Below are 16,115 nucleotides of genomic sequence, written 5' to 3'. Positions count from 1 at the left end.
ACCATGTAGTGTCCCCAGGACCACAATGAACCAAATGAATGTCTCCGTGACTGTGTAACTTGACTTTCTCTAAAACAAACCCACCACAAATCCACTCCCATACAGTATCTCATTAAAAAGAAACCAAGGTTCACCGGCATCCGTGTTTACTGTGGCGCGTAAAAACCATCAGCCCCTTGAGAAACATGAAACAGGGCTAACAGTCTCATAACAGACCGGTGGTAGTTCATTTCCAGAGGATGCTTTAGTGAAAAGGAAAGCACAGATAACATCGGATTAAGCCATACAAACAGGATTGTTACCTTAATTAGATGTACGGTGGGTGAGAAGAGGAGGGTAGAGGAGGCTGTGGAGCAGGAGAGAGAAAGAAGAAGGGCGAGAGAGAGGAGCGAGGAGAGACAGATTGAGAGCGGAGCGGGCGAGTGAGTCACTCCCTGAGCTTCTGCCTAGTGACAGCTGTGAGTGAATAAATCATAAAGGCACAGAACTTAAAAGGTTGCTGTCTGCTTACCGTAAGGTTATGACCTGTGTCAGGCAGGCCTTGTATTGTTTGGTTCTTTCCGAGTGTGTGTGGGTTTGTGTGGACATGTTCAGGGCAGGGGTGTTGGTTGGTTGTTTGACTTCAGGTTGACAGTCACCGAAAGTAGGCTACTGTATGCACACACGAGAAAAGCCGTATATGCAGGCAAACACACACTCACACACAAATACAAACAACAAAGTGCCTGAGAGCCTGTCTCAAGTGGGATTGCGTTGCATTGAAACTTGAAATGAATATATGTAAGCCGGTGGGGATGTGCTTGAGGGGGACAGCGTGTGTTTTTGAGTGTATTCGAGTGCATGCATGTTGTTATATCAGTATTAAGGAATAAAAATAAAAAAAACGTGTTGGAGGAAAAAGGGGAGGGGAGAGAGAGTTAAAGAGAATCCAACCGATGGATGACAAATGACTGCAGGGTGTAACACTTGTGAGTGCCTCTCACTGTCATAGAGCACAGAAGATGTAGCTCCAGTTACTTTTGGTTTTCCACAACTTTCCGTCTGGAATACCCCACATTCCTACACAGTTAGATTGATGGATAAAGAGAGAGGCATTCTATTGTTCGGTTTTGTGCTGAAATGATGGGAGTAAAATATGTGTTTCATGGTGTTGTTTTTTTGTGTCGCGCTGCATACTGTCGGAAGGGTGGTTGGGTGGTGGAACTTGAAAATAAGTTCAGACTTGAAGGAGTCAGGTTTCAGCTGTGGTGTTTGTGGTAAACACCATCTCACCCTGCCAGTTTGGAAAAATCCTAAAAGGATTTTGGCTATGACATCATTAGCAATAAAACCGGAGTCAAAATGCTCTTCTATAGTTGTTCAGATCACTTAAGTAATTGGCACACACACGCACCCAACGTTTCATTCCAGGAATACAAAATGAACAACTAAAGGCCAAGAGTTGAGAGTTTAGGTCCATTCTTGGCTGGTTCCTGTTTCACGTTCGTTGTTCCGTCTCTTTCCCCACCCAGACATGAAAAGTGGAGAGAATCTCGCATTGACAAAACAATAAATTATTTCTGGCTCCTACGTCCTACACAGTCTCATTCACAGGAACAACACAGAAACATTAAATAGTGGGCCAATAGCACCACAGAAATGCTAATATTCATCTCTCTCTCTCTCTCTCTCTCTCTCTCTCTCTCTCTCTCTCTCTCTCTCTCTCTCTCTCTCTCTCTCGCTCTCTCTCGCTCGCTCTCTCTCTCTCTCTCTCTCTCTCTCTCTCTCTCTCTCTCTCTCTCTCTCTCTCTCTCTCTCTCGCTCTCGCTCTCGCTCTCGCTCTCGCTCTCGCTCTCTCTCTCTCAGGAGTTTCGTCGGCTGTCCGAATGGGTCCAGTCATGCCCCCCAGCAAGAAGCCCGAGGGGAGCGGGATCAGCGTGGCCAGCGCCAGCCTCAGCCAGTTCTACCAGGCCGCCTCTCTCTCCCGGGCGCTGCAGGAGGCCGAGGAGCTGGACCTGGCGCTGCCCGTCCCGCTGGCCTCGCCCGCCGTCAAGCTGGAGAAGGGCGGCGGCGGCGGGATGGACGACGAGGAGCTCACCAACCTCAACTGGCTCCACGAGAGCAAAGACCTGCTGAACAGCTTCGGCGACCCCGTGCTGCGGAGCGTCAGCCCCGTGGGCGGGGAGTCGGCGGGCCACCGGGGCAGCCACGGCGACGAGGACGGGCTGCCGCCCTCGCCGGCCACGTCCGACCTGCCGTACGACGCCCAGAGGAACCCCAACTGCAAGCCGCCGTACTCGTTCAGCTGTCTGATCTTCATGGCCATTGAAGACGCGCCCTCCAAGCGTTTGCCCGTCAAGGAGATATACAATTGGATCCTAGAGCACTTTCAGTATTTCGCCAGCGCGCCCACCGGGTGGAAGAATTCGGTCCGGCACAATCTGTCGTTGAACAAGTGCTTCAGGAAGGTGGATAAGGACCGGAGTCAGGTAAGGAGTGGCGAAACGCACACACCCACACCTTGCACACACCTGAATATCAGACCCATTTGGAAACAGAAGAGCAAGCAAAAAAATCTGAAAAGGTGTGTTTGTGTCAAACTATTTTTAAAGCACACGGCTAATCAGTGAGAGGTGGGGTGGAGAGACTGTAGGCTCCCATCTGTGTTGCATGGTTGAGAGGAATGTAATAATTTGCAGTCAGTCGACCGGCCCTCGGAAGTATTCAGATCATTTTGTTGATGGGTTAGGTAATAGTTTATCAGATGTTTTGGATGGAGCGGGTATTGGTTGCGGGAATATACTTGGGGAGATTGTGTGTATGTGCGTGTCTGTGTGTGCCTGTGTGTTTGCATGCGTGTCAAACACTAAAGCCGTTCCATGTGACTCATAGTTCACTGCCATCTGCTCCTGGGCTGTGCTGCAAAGTATATTTTTTTGTATATAACTCTCCATAGCAACAACAGCGCAATTGACACGGAAAGTAAGCTGTTGCTGTAGCAACAGAGAAACTGATGTGGCAACGTACATCGTGTGCGTGTGTGCGGGCAAGGGAGGAGTGCGTGTTTGGGTGCACTTGTCTGTCAGGGCCTGTGCATAATGGCTTTAGTGTTCTAGGTTGGTGCGCAAGTGCAAGTGCTGTTGTGTATTTAGGCATCGAGCAGCGCACCTACAGCAAGCATATGTCTGTGGACTGCATGCCTGGGCCATACACCCATGTGTGTGTGTGTGTGTGTGTGTGTGTGTGTGTGTGTATCTGACCTGTGCTGCCATCACATTGACCTATGAACAGAACACACGCTCTCTTTAACGCACACACACACCCAAGCATCAACACATCAAGTGTGCATTCACATGCCGTGTTTGCCCTCTGGATTCCACTTTCACCCCCCCCCCCCCCCCCACAAAAAAAGGACCTTGTTGCCATGTTAACCCTACAAACGCTGGCCCACATGCTGTCTCTGGGCCCCAGACTCTCATGCTCCCCGCTTGGCCCCACCGGGACAGCCTATCCGGATCTACGAACACGTTTACATGGAACTACGGATCACAGCCATTGGTTTGTATCCTTGTCATCCCAGTAAACTCCTACTCTTGTCCCGCCCCGACCAGTTTTCGACCCTGCACATATTGATATTTTTGCTCCACCCTCTGCACCGCACGCACAGCTAAATCCAGTTGCTGATGGTCAACAGGCATTTTGACCCCCCCTTTACACACATTCAATAACCTTCACGGAGACCTTTGACCAGCCATTGTCTCCGTAGGTTCATGTTATTGCATGTTCTGCCCCAGTCAATTCAGCAATGCACTTTCAAACTGTTGCTTGTGCCAGAGGAATCACCTCAAACATTGTGAGAATCAGAAGTGTTGTGTGTCCTACTTCAGAAAAGAAGAAAAGGAAACTTGTTTTTGAAGTATTTCTTCTTCTTCTTTGTCTTTTTTTCCCATATTTTAAAAGAGTTGATTGACAGAGCCACTTTCTTTCTCTTTGAAGTCTTTTTCCCCATCTTCCCCCATAAGGAAAAGCAAATTCAAACCATCAAACGGAAATTCCTCTTGAAAAATGTCTTATCGTGTCTGTGGCCTTTCAAGATCCTCCACAATGTCGTTTCCCCACCCCCCCAGTTCTCTTGTCTTTTCGTTTGCGAGCCAGCGTTAAAGAGACCCAAACAAGACTATTCCTGAGGTGTTGATAGGACACGGATGCACACCACACACAAACACACACACTTGAACGAGCTCGGGCGTTTTGTCTTGAACGTTCCATTCAAGGTCTATCCCATTCATATCTCCCCATTAGCTCATTTAATGAATGAGTGAGATGATTGTGTCGGATTCCATTAGCTATTCAGCGCTAAAAGCATTCATCTGTTACTCAGTACCGGGGACGACGGCATCGAGAAAATACGCTCAAATCAAGAAGGAGCGAATCTCATGGAGAGTACGAGATAAAAGGAAACAGAACCGATTTTTTTTGCCATCTTGTTTGTTGTCAGAAGTGTCAGATGGCGTGTACCTGTGTGTGTGTGTTGCATGGAACATGTGTGTGTGTGTGTGTGTTGCATGGAACATGTGTGTGTGTGTGTGTGTTGCATGGAACATGTGTGTGTGTGTGTGTGTTGCATGGAACATGTGTGTGTGTGTGTGTGTTGCATGGAACTTGAGTGTGTGTGTGTGTCCATACGAGTCCCAACGCGCATGTCGCTGCAGGTGAAGCCCCATCTCTCCCCAGCCTCCCACAGAAGGTCGGCGCAGCTTCACGTGCCTTTTCATTCACGCCCGTGCCCGCATTGACGCGCCTCTCTACTGTTTGGCGGGGGCGACCGAGAGTGTCATTGAGATGAATGGGGCCTGGTGGATAATGACTTTGGAGTGGGGGTGTTGGTGGGGGGAGGGGGGGACTTGTTAACGTCGTAATAACATTGTCTGTTTGCCCCGTCAGTCTGTACGAGTTCAGCGGTTTAATTATTTACAGAAGGGACCATGTTCAACGGGGAAGGGGGGGACCGGCGGGTAACACACACACACAAACACACACACACACACACATAGCTGCACACACATGTCTCTACCCCTCCATCAACTCCTGGTGTGTGTTAGTGTGTATTTTCTTGCAGAGGTAACTTACTGCTTAGCTAAGCGCCTTATAGCTTTAAGACCCCGCTCTACAGCACTAAAGGGTAGTCCTTTCAGGTAACCAGGTGCAGGTGCACACAGACACGTAGATATACTCAGACCAACAGATGCGTTGACACACACGTATCCTACAAAACACACACACACGCCACACACACTCGCCATGACTGCACAGACTCACCTCCACCTGTACACACCTCCTGGCCGCTCCAGCCAGAGTCAAACGTGCCCGGCCTCCCTGTGCCCCCTGGGACCCCAACACCTCAGCCCTGCCCTGACTTCGAGCCACCCCACCCCCCCCCCCCCTCCACAACTCCCTGCTGCTCTTTCTGCCCCACACTTCCCAGATCTCTCACCCTGCACCCTGACCGTCAGTGCTCTATCTGCACACACCCCCCTCACCGTTCTCTCGTTCTCTCTCCGTCCCTGCCTGCAGCTGTGCTCTCTGGCCAAATGTTGGCCGCTCCTGACAGATGTTGGCCTGGGAGGTTGAGCTGGTGTCAGCACGCACTTTCACTGGCCCCTCCCACTGACCTTGTAGCACCAACCCTGTCACCTCTTCCTCTCTTTCTTTCTTTCTTTCTTTCTGTCTTTCTTTCTTTCTTTCTTTCTTTCTCTCTCTCTCTCTCTCTCTCTCTCTCTCTCTCTCTCTCTCTCTCTCTCTCTCTCTCTTTGTCTCTCTCTCTCTCTTTGTCTCTCTCTCTTTGTCTCTCTCTTTGTCTCTCTCTTTGTCTCTCTGTCTGTCTCTCTCTCTCTCTCTCTCTCTCTCTCTCTCTTCTCCAAATCACGGCGTATAGAGATGGATGTGTAATGTAATCCTGTGTTTTGTACTGTGTTACCCTTGGTTACCCTGCCTCGATGTAGTTATCATGGGTTACCTTCCCAGTGCTGGTTAACAGGGGGTCATGGCATCCCCTCCATGCTTTAGATGCCTTGGCTCGGTTGCCATAGTTACCACATCCTCCTTGGATGTCAATGTCCTTGGATAACCTTGTTCCCAGTTACTGCCGGTTGACTTGGTTAGCGTAAATCACTTTTCTCGCTTGCCCCCCCCCCCTCCCCGTTTCTCAGTTGCCACGGGTTACCCCATTCCGACGTGGTTGCTACAGGTGACGCCCTGTTTCCCATGATCTACAGCTTGCGTTTCCAATAGGATTGTCTCGTCCGAAGGACATTGAGATTTGCTGAACCAGCGAACAAGTGCGATCGATGACAGACAGCCCCCGCTGCAAACCCCCCCCCCCTCCCCCACTGCCCCGCTCCGTCACATGATCTGCATGTCAGCAGCTGTCCTCTTCCTGTGCCGCCACAAACTACTTCCTCTTGTGTCCTTCTATCATCCAAGTGAGACTAATTACGTTTTTTGTCTTGGGTTGTTTTATTTATATATATTTTTTTTTAAAGATGGTCTCAAACCTTTTAAAGACATTCAAAGATGCTATCGGAGGCTTCAAAAAAATGTACCCAACGAGACAGAAACAAAGTAGGATGAAACCTCCCTGTCAAATCCAGTTGCCTGCGAGGAGTCGTCGTCCTACGCCAGCATCCTGACCTCGCTGTGTCTCTGCTCTTACGCAACCCCCCGAGCTATTCAGGACGACCACGACAAGAACAGGAAATGGTGACTAACACCTATTTGTTTTTATTTTATTATTATTTTTCTGGCAATAAAAAAAAAAAAATGACTATCCTCCACTGTGAGTCAGCCTATCTAGTTCATTCCGACAAAGCATTTTGCCCAGTTGGTTTATAGACCTCGTTTTTACGATGCCGGGTAGGAAACATTCACTATAAATATTGGCTGTTTGTGTTAGTGGGCCTGCGGGGGGAATGCATGCGCTACAAAAATAAAAATAAAAAGATTTTCAAATGAGAGAGACTTGAACAGAACCAACTATTCTGTATTGTGTAAGTGTTTCTTTATGCTTTCATGTCCTTGTAGCTGGAAGAGGAATGCTGCAGTGACACATCCAGCTAATTGTAGAAGAGCTTGTAGGGGTGCTTTGTAGCTTGTCAGCATACCATCTTGTTGGTTGTGGAAAAAAAAAGTCTCTGTCTCTCTCTCTCTCTCTCTTTGTCAGGATCTCACTCTGCTACAGTCTCTCTCGCCCAAGTCGCCTTCTCTTTCTGATTACATTTTGTATACTGTATTCTCACACACACACAAATGTGGATACAATGCATGCATTTTCCGGGAACTGAGACGTCTTTCTTTGTTTGTTGAAGTGGTCAGGGCTTGCTGGTACGTCATTCACATCAACAAAAAAGCAGAAACATTTCCAAAAGCCAGCTCTAATCCCACCAGAGTGGGCTGTGCAGGCCTCCCCTTGCCATCTGGGGTCACAAAACATGAAATGTCTTCTCGTAAACTATGCCAGTCCAGTCATTGTCTATGCATACATTTCTTTATCGATTTTTTTACATGTCTATCTCTGAGACTGGACCTCCACATCACCCTATCACAGCACGGTCGACCGTGTGAAGTACAAAGTTACAGAGTCGGAGGTTTAGTGACGACTGTCACAAAATAACCTTGAGGTTTCTGCGAGAGGAGATTTTTTTGGGAAGAAGAAGCACTTCCAGAACTCTCTTCTTCACACCTCCCGGTCCGTATGCTGGGAGCGAGGGGGACGCCATGTTGGCCGCGAACAAACCTCGGCAGGGGAGGTGGATGGTGAGAGAACCAACATTGCGTGCTCGTGCCAAGGCTGCGGCTGGTCGTGAGCTGTCCCATGCCTGTGTGTGTGTGTGTGGGGGGGGGGGGGGGTTAAGTTGACTTGGCGATTGATTGCCTGGGTTCATTTGAACCTGGATTTCGCTCATAAACATGAAAAGACCAACACCAAAAAAACGTCCAAACGTGCAAAGACCGAAAGGCATACAGACAGACTCTCTTAAATACATGCACTCATACGCACACGCTCTCTCTCCCTCTGTCTCTCTCTGTCTCCCACGCACGCATTGTAACCGTCATCTCGGAGAATGACCCGTCCAGATTGATTGCGTCCTTGCCCCTTCGTCTCCGTGATCCATCCTCAGGATAGTTCTACTCCGAGAAAGGTGATCATCCCTAATTAAGATTCAATTGGCCATTAGCCATGCCTAATAATGCTTAACCTCCCTCTCCGATCCTGCCGTCTCCCCACGCGCCCGCTGGAGACGGTGTTGGAGTGTGATGGGGCAAAGGTGGTGCCGTGCTGACTTTATTAGCCCTCATATTAGCTCCTAGGCTTTGTGTGTGTGTGTGTGTGTGTGTGTGTGTACGGCTCTTCAGCCCTCAGGACGTCTGGGCATCTTTTTCTTTCACTTTCACCTTTCGGTCGCACTCGGCCGCAGTGCTCCGCGTGTTTGCCCGAGCTTGTGTGTGTGTGAGCCTGGCCACTTCTCCACACGGCGCTGAGAGCGAGGAGAGAGCGAGAGGAAGTTCTGACTTCAGACTTCGCCCCCACCCCCCCACCCCCCGAGCCACTCTCAGAAACAAAGTTTGGTGGCTTCAAGTGCTCTTCATCAGACCAATTCCTTCAGAAAAACTGGCATTCACTCGTCTCTGTCTCTTTGGACTCTCTCTCTCTCTGTCTTCGTCCCCCTCTCTTTCTGTCTTTGTCGCTTTTTATGATTTTGCCTTCAAAGTCTATCCCAGCTCAGTGCTTGGAGAGTTTTCTGAGATTCCTCCCTTTTTGTTTGCACTGTAAAATGTAGGGTGGGGGGAATGAAAGAGTGTAATTAAGGAACTCAAATAGAGGGACCCAAAGCTCTCCTCTTCTCCCCCTCTCTCTCTCCCCCTCTCTCTCTCTCTCTCTCTCTCTCTCTCTCTCTCTCTCTCTCTCTCTCTCTCTCTCTCTCTCTCTCTCTCTCTCTCTCTCTCTCTCTCTCTCTCTCTCTCTCTCTCTCTCTCTCTCTCTCTCTCTCTCTCTCTCTCTCCCTCTCTCTCTGTCTTCCTCCCCTCCAAATCCCCCTCTCTGCTTTGGGGCCATCGTTTTCTCCTCACAATGCCATATTTTCACTGTTTAACCGAGAAAGCGAGGGAACAAGGGTGGGGGGGGGGGGGCGTGAGGGGAGAAGGAGGAGGAAAGGAGAGGAGGGAAAGCAGAGGCTCATAATAGTGGGCTATGTTATTTAGCGCAGGGGGTTGATGGGATTAGCTGGATGGGCCTGTGTGATGGAGCGATGCGTCATCAGAGGCAGGGAGGGAGGGGGGGAGAGAGAGCCTTCTGCCAAGACCATCAAACACCCGCTTTCACACACACACACACACACACACACACACACACGCGCGCGGGCTCCACGCTCTCCCCGTCGCATGCCTGTTGCCTTGGAGACCGCTGTAATCCATCTATCCGCCGCCCCCCCCCCCCCCGCCCCCCCCTTCTCCCGCTCTCCTCCGCCACACTAGCATGCCCCACCGCCATTTATCTCTGTTCTTGGCTCTCCCCCCTTTCCTCTGGGCCCCTCTCCCCCCGCTACCTAGCTCACAATGTCTCTCGACCCCCCCCCCCCTCCCCACCTCTAACCCCACCTCTCTCTCTCTCTCTTTCTCTCTCTCTCTCTATCTCTCTCTGTCTCTCCCTCCCTCATGCGCTTTCTTTCTTTATTTCTCTTTCTTCCTCCTCTCCTCTCCTTTACATTCCCCTAACAGTCCTCTCCTCATCCCCTCCCGTACTCTCTCTGACCCCCCCCTCCTCCCTACTCCTCTTTTCCACTCTTCTCCTCTCTCTTTCCGTTTTCCTTCCTCTGATCGTATCGACTGCCGTCTCCGGCTCAGGTCGTGCGTTAGCCCCGCGAGTCGAGAGGGGCGTAAATCAGAAGGGAAAGTGCTCCAAAGCCCATTGATTTTCTCTGATTACCCAACGTTTGGAATTCCAGTCTGCAAAGCCACGATTTTTTTTCTTCTCTACCTCCCCCCCCCTTTTTTTCTCTCAGAGAGGCTGATCGGAATAATCCTCCGGCTGGGGCCAGAGTCCAGCAGTTAGTAATGACAGCGACACCCAGGGGAGGGCTGTGTCCTTGATACCCACACGCCACAGGGCTTTCATAGAGCTCTACTCAGACACCCGCAAACACACATCCACACACTGCATGTGCGTACACACCCACTTGACAGAGTACATTCCGACACGACACCTAGACAGGCAAATGGTCATGGGAGGCAAACAGACCCCCCACCCCCCCACCACAACACCACTTTCTGCACAACACTTTCTGCCAACTTCCAAAGTGCGCAGCGTGTTGCTGTACCTCCCACATGAACACAGACATATGTTCCCAAACGGCTCAGGCATGTAAAGCATGCATGCGTATTGGCATGTAAAGCATGCATGCGTATTGGCATGCACTTGTGTTTCATGCTCACTGGCGTACTCGACCGTATGTTGGTAGGCGACACTACAAATACATGCGCTCAGGTGCTCCTGCTGTACTCACACACACACACACACACACACACACACACACACATAAACTATCTCTATACTATGGTGCACTTCCAATATTTCTTTTATGGGCTTGACTGCAATCTCATAGAACACTGGTGCACAATTGATATTCTGTTGTGAACCCTATCCTTCTGGATTATACCTAAAGCTGTCAGAAGTTAATGACCATCACTAGTGTTTAAAGTCCCGTCTCTGAAGCGTTCCCCTAGACCCCCTCACCTCCATGTCCCAATTTATGAGCCTCCACTAATTAGAATTGATTGCTTTTGTTTGAAGCCAACCAGAATAACAACACGTCATATTCCTTCTCTATGGACGTCCTTTGTTATCTGCAGGTATGAGAACCGTGTTGGGTGGAGAGAGATGTTGCGTTTGTTCCTTGGGGGTGTAATGCCTTACCATCAGGGTGTTATTTGTGGGTCTCCAGTAGAAGCTAGACACCAATGTGCACAGACACACACACAGACACACACACACACACACGGACACACACACAGACACACACACACAGACACACACACAAACCAGTCTTGTTAACGTAGCTGTCATTTTTCAGCGGTTTAAACGATTGCATTTTTCCAAGAGTATCACATTTCACGGCCCTCTACAGTTTTGGGCCTTAATCTCAGACGCGGCCTTAAAGCAGTCCTTGATGGAAAGCTGACAGTGTAATTAGGTAGAGGATGTCTCTCCCCAAGCCCGAAATAACCACCCACATAGCTGCTGGTTGAAATGGGATATTTTCTCCTTTCTGAACCACTCTGAACCGATCCCATAAAAGATTCAGGATATTGGAAACCCTGTGACTAGAGAGTGTGTGGGGCTTTTTTGTGTGAATATGATCGTTTGTGTCTGTGCATGTTTACACTATTCGTTTCCTTTTTAGGTTTTTGTATTTAGTTTAATACTGTCCTGCTAATATTTCGGATCCTAAATACTTTTCTTGTGATCATTTATTCAGCATTTATCTGAACACCAGACTTGATTTTTGACCTGATTTAGATATTGATAATGCTCCAGTTCTCCTTGGGGAAGGTCCCAGTCTGTCTTGTCATCCTCCACTATGAGTGATGATTGACTTTGATGCATGCACGCCAACCAAACCGAGAGCGTCACTTCTTTGGGGTGAACAGTATGTTCCAAACATACACGGTGCCACTTTCTCTTTCTATTGGTCGGAAAGACAAGGAACAAGTTGTCTTATGTTTACACGTACACACACACACACACACACACACACAACAACACACCCACCCACACACACACACACACACACAACAACACACCCACACCGCCACCATCCTGTCAGAAAACCACCAGTCGTATCCATTACTGTATTGCTAACATCGCCGATCCTTAATCCCTTTCAACCTTTTCAAGTGCGCAGAGCGAGGGTCTGGAGCGGTCGATACGGCCCGCAGCCCAGAGTGGAGCTACGCTACCACATTCAAAGGCCGCGCAGGTCTCAGTGGACTGGCCCTGTTGTAGACTACAAGAGGGACAGCACAGTTCCCCTGTTGGTCAATATTATCTGCTAGTCTAGTGTGGCAGACTTTCACTGGAGTTCACCCCAGCACTGATCTGTGTTTGCCTGCTCATGACAGGGTTAGCCGTTGGTATAGGCACCGTGCTCACAAACACTCACCTACATCGTACAGTAGACACGCTCTGTAGAACCGCACACACACACACACACTCACGTACAGTACACACACACACATAACAGAGACACACACTGTGTGCACGTGTAGGGGGACGAGACGCATCCGCTGTTTCCGTCTCACGAGCACGTACACGCGCGCACACAGACTTCTCCCACTGCGCTTTGACGCCATCGGCTCAGAGGAAATCAAGAGCCGTAACCGTGCTCCCGCTGGGCTGTCTGAGTCGGCCCGCTCGCCAAGCGTATCTCTCCCAACACACGACCCCCCCCCCCGCACGGGCGCACGCACAACCTGCCGGCCATCTGATACCGCACTGATCCCAAGGTCATTCCTATTGATTCCTGCAGAACACAGCCTGCCAACCATACCAGGAATCCGTTTGAGGTGGGGGGGGGGGGAGGGGGAGGAGAGGGAAAGGGGGATTTTGGGGAAAAACGGGGGGAAAACAAAAAATGAGTTTGACTGCATGTGCGATCGGTAATGTGAGTGTTGGCCTCCCCCCCTCCCCCCCGCATGTCTCCAGCTGGTTTTCAGCTCTGACTCGCGCCGGTGAATAACTGACCGTCCACTCTCATTGGGTATTCTCCACGTCACCTCTCTTAGAATCCCCAGTGCGCATCATTCCACCTCGGCCTTTAGAAAAGTGCTGACGACGTCGGACGTGGTCGATAAAATACACACACACACACTCACACACAAAGGAACACGGTCATATTCATGTTCTATTGCACATAGAGACACACTCATGCACACAGACCGACAAGAATGCCTTTGTATTACTATTCTATCAGACACACACACACACACACACACCTCTGACCCAGTCCTTAATTTGCAGCGGTCTGTTTGTATTTTTGGTATCCCTTTTACAGGTGGACAGCTTTATCACTTTATTTCCGTCTCATTTCTCATGATCAAGTCTTGCCTGAGGAGTCTAACCTAGGTGCACTCCATACACACACACACACACACACACACAGCCACACACACACACAGCCACAGGGGACCCAGAGCGTGAGGTGTGTCTGGTGACACAAGGAACGTGAAGCTAAAGGGACTAGAATCACTCTTATCTGTCCGGCCGTGCGAATCATTAGTGAGCGCTCTGAGGTGGAATGGAGAGGGTTGGAGGAATGGAGAGAGATAGGACAAAGAGAGAGAGAGAGAGAGAGAGAGAGAGAGAGAGAGAGTTGGGAAGGAGAGATGAAGAGATGACATCTGTCTGACACGTTATTTCACCTGGTTCTAATGGCGTGACCAACGCATTTGGGCAAGTCAAATGCTTAGGGGGAAGGTGTTATGGGGGAGAAGAGAAAGAGTGGAGAGAGAGAGAGAGAGAGACAGAGAGAGAGAGGGAGAGAGGGAGAGAGGGAGAGAGGGAGAGAGGGAGAGAGGGAGAGAGAGAGAGAGAGAGAGAGAGAGCAAACAAGGAGGGGGAGGGTGGAGAGGACAGTTCTGCATGAATGAAGCTAGGAAGGAGAGTGGAATGGCTTGATTAGATGGAGGGAGAGAGGAGAGAAGAGAATGGCAGAGGGTGAGAGTCAAGAGGCTCGACAGAAGCAAAGATTGGGGGTAATGGACAAACAAAGTGGCTTTGGTGGAGGGAGGGGAAAACGAGTGGCTGGAAGCCACACGAAGCCACACGCGAGCGGCTGGGTGGATGGCCGGAGGGATAGATCATCTGACAGAGATGAGGCCCTCTGCCTTGCCGAATCCTGCGCCTGTGCAATGCCTCTGAACACCTATGGCATGCCATTCAAAGTGTGATTTGTTCTTCCAGTAGATGTTTGCAAAGGACAAGTGTCATTGGTCCTTGGAAGGACAATAAGCTGAACTGCAAATGTAAAAAAGAAAATATGAAAATGTACAAACAAAAACTGTCCATTTTGCTAATTATTTTCTCCCTCATACTCTCTCTCTATCTATCTGCCTCTCTGTCTCTCTCTCTCTCTCTCTTTCTCTGGCTCTCTCTCTCTCTCTCTCTCTTTGTCTGTCTGTCTGTCTACAGAGTATTGGGAAAGGGTCATTGTGGTGTATAGACCCCGAGTACAGGCAGAATTTAATTCAGGCTTTGAAGAAGACGCCCTATCATCCTCACGCCCAGGTCTACTCCACCCCGCCCACCTCTCCTCAGGCATATCAAAGGTAAGACCCCCCCACCTACCCTCACGCACACCTCACGCTCTTCAGCCCAGATCCAAGCAGTGGGGAAGACGCACGCAAACCACTTTCCTCTTGAATATCTGACAACACACACACACACACACATAGACATGGCTTTTCCCCTAGGCATGCGGTAGATGAGCTGCACGAGGTCCGTTTTCCGGTGCTCCTTATCACCCAACCCCCCCCCCCCCCCTCTGCCGGGCTCCCCCCCTCTGACACGACCACCAAGCGTGCGCTGGTTAGCCCTGGCGCCCCGGGCCATACCAGAGCAGGCAGGGAGAGAGGAGCGGGAGGGGAGGGAGGGAGAGGACGGGAAGAGAAGCGGGCTGGGATTGGGCGAGAGATGGGGGGAGAGAGAGAGGGGGGGGAGAACAGAGATGGATGGAGGAGAGAGAGAGAAGGGAGACAGAGAGGAGGGGGTTTCCCTCTGGTTGTAGCCTAGGTGGCAGGGTGTGGGGAGGGGAAGGGGATGAGAAAGAGATGGGATCCCGCTGTTCGGGACGAGGAGAGACCGAGATGAGGACTGGGAGGGACAGAGTGGGGGAAGATGCTGTAGAAGGAGAGGGGCTCTCGAGTTGGTCACGGTTTGTCCTTTTTCATTGCAGGAATACGTGTGCGTGCGTGTGTGTGTGTGTGTGCAAACCTGTGAGTGTGAGCGAGTTTGTGGCTTCTGTGTGTCTGTGTGTTTGTGGCTGCGAGTGTGCATGCCATTACGCAGTGTGTGTGTGTGTGTGTGTGTGTGTGTGTGGCGGATACGCAGAACTCTGTAGGCCCCAGCGTCGAGTGCAGGCCGGAGGGCAGCCGAGTGTGCAGGGTCAGAGTAATTGCTTCACTGTACAGCCCTAAAGTACCAGATCATCCTTAACAAAAGGATATGGAACAAATAGAGGTTTAGGAACGGAGTGAGACAAGGGGCGAGGAGAGATAGACGTTTCTCTGCAAGAGAGGAAATTGAATCGGACAAGTTGGGAGAGGGCCGGGCATGGGCGCAGAGCTGCCAGTGTCTCTGGGAAGAACATGGGAGTGTGTGTGTCTGTGTGTGTGTGTCTGTGTGTGTCTGTGTGTGTCTGTGTGTGTGTGTGTGTCTGTGTGTGTGTGTGTGTGTGTCTGTGTGTGTCTGTCTGTGTGTGTGTGTGTCTGTGTGTGTGTGTGTGTGTGTCTGTGTGTGTCTGTGTGTGTGTCTGTGTGTGTGTCTGTGTGTGTGTGTCTGTGTGTGTGTGTCTGTGTGTGTGTGTGTGTGTGTGTCTGTGTGTGTCTGTCTGTGTGTGTGTGTCTGTGTGTGTGTCTGTGTGTGTCTGTCTGTGTGTGTGTCTGTGTGTGTGTCTGTGTCTGTCTGTGTGTGTGTGTGTGTCTGTGTGTGTGTCTGTGTGTGTGTGTGCCTATGTCTGTCTGTGTCTGTCTGTGTGTGTGTGTGTGTCTGTGTGTGTGTGTGTGTCTGTGTGTGTGTGTGTGTGTGTGCCTATGTCTGTGTGTCTGTCTGTGTGTCTGTGTGTGTGTCTGTGTGTGTCTGTCTGTGTGTGTGTCTGTGTGTGTGTCTGTGTCTGTCTGTGTGTGTGTGTGTGTGTCTGTGTGTGTGTCTGTGTGTGTGTGTGCCTATGTCTGTCTGTGTCTGTCTGTGTGTGTGTGTGTGTGTCTGTGTGTGTGTGTGTGTCTGTGTGTGTGTGTGTGTGTCTGTGTGTGTGTGTGTGGGTGTGTCTGTGTGTGTGTGTGTGTGTGTGTGTGTGTGTGTCTGTGTG

At 50.3% G+C, this 16,115-nt stretch overlaps 1 protein-coding gene across 2 annotated transcripts in view; it reads left to right on the top strand.

The window, feature by feature from the left end:
• The window catches only part of foxn3 (forkhead box N3), a 70,419-nt gene that overhangs the window by 23,570 nt on the left and 30,734 nt on the right, over positions 1 to 16,115 (top strand). For both annotated transcript variants that reach the window (XM_084674838.1, XM_084674829.1), the window contains exons 2-3: positions 1,846 to 2,468; positions 14,222 to 14,358. In XM_084674838.1, the coding sequence (XP_084530964.1) occupies positions 1,866 to 2,468; positions 14,222 to 14,358 (740 nt within the window). In that variant the 5' untranslated portion in view covers positions 1,846 to 1,865. The remainder of the gene's footprint in view (positions 1 to 1,845; positions 2,469 to 14,221; positions 14,359 to 16,115) is intronic.

Source organism: Hypomesus nipponensis, chromosome 3, assembly GCF_054491055.1.
Source record: "Hypomesus nipponensis isolate SF chromosome 3, ASM5449105v1, whole genome shotgun sequence".
NCBI lineage: Eukaryota > Metazoa > Chordata > Actinopteri > Osmeriformes > Osmeridae > Hypomesus > Hypomesus nipponensis.
Note: the sequence above shows the minus strand (reverse complement) of the source record. Positions and strands in the feature narration are given on the sequence as shown.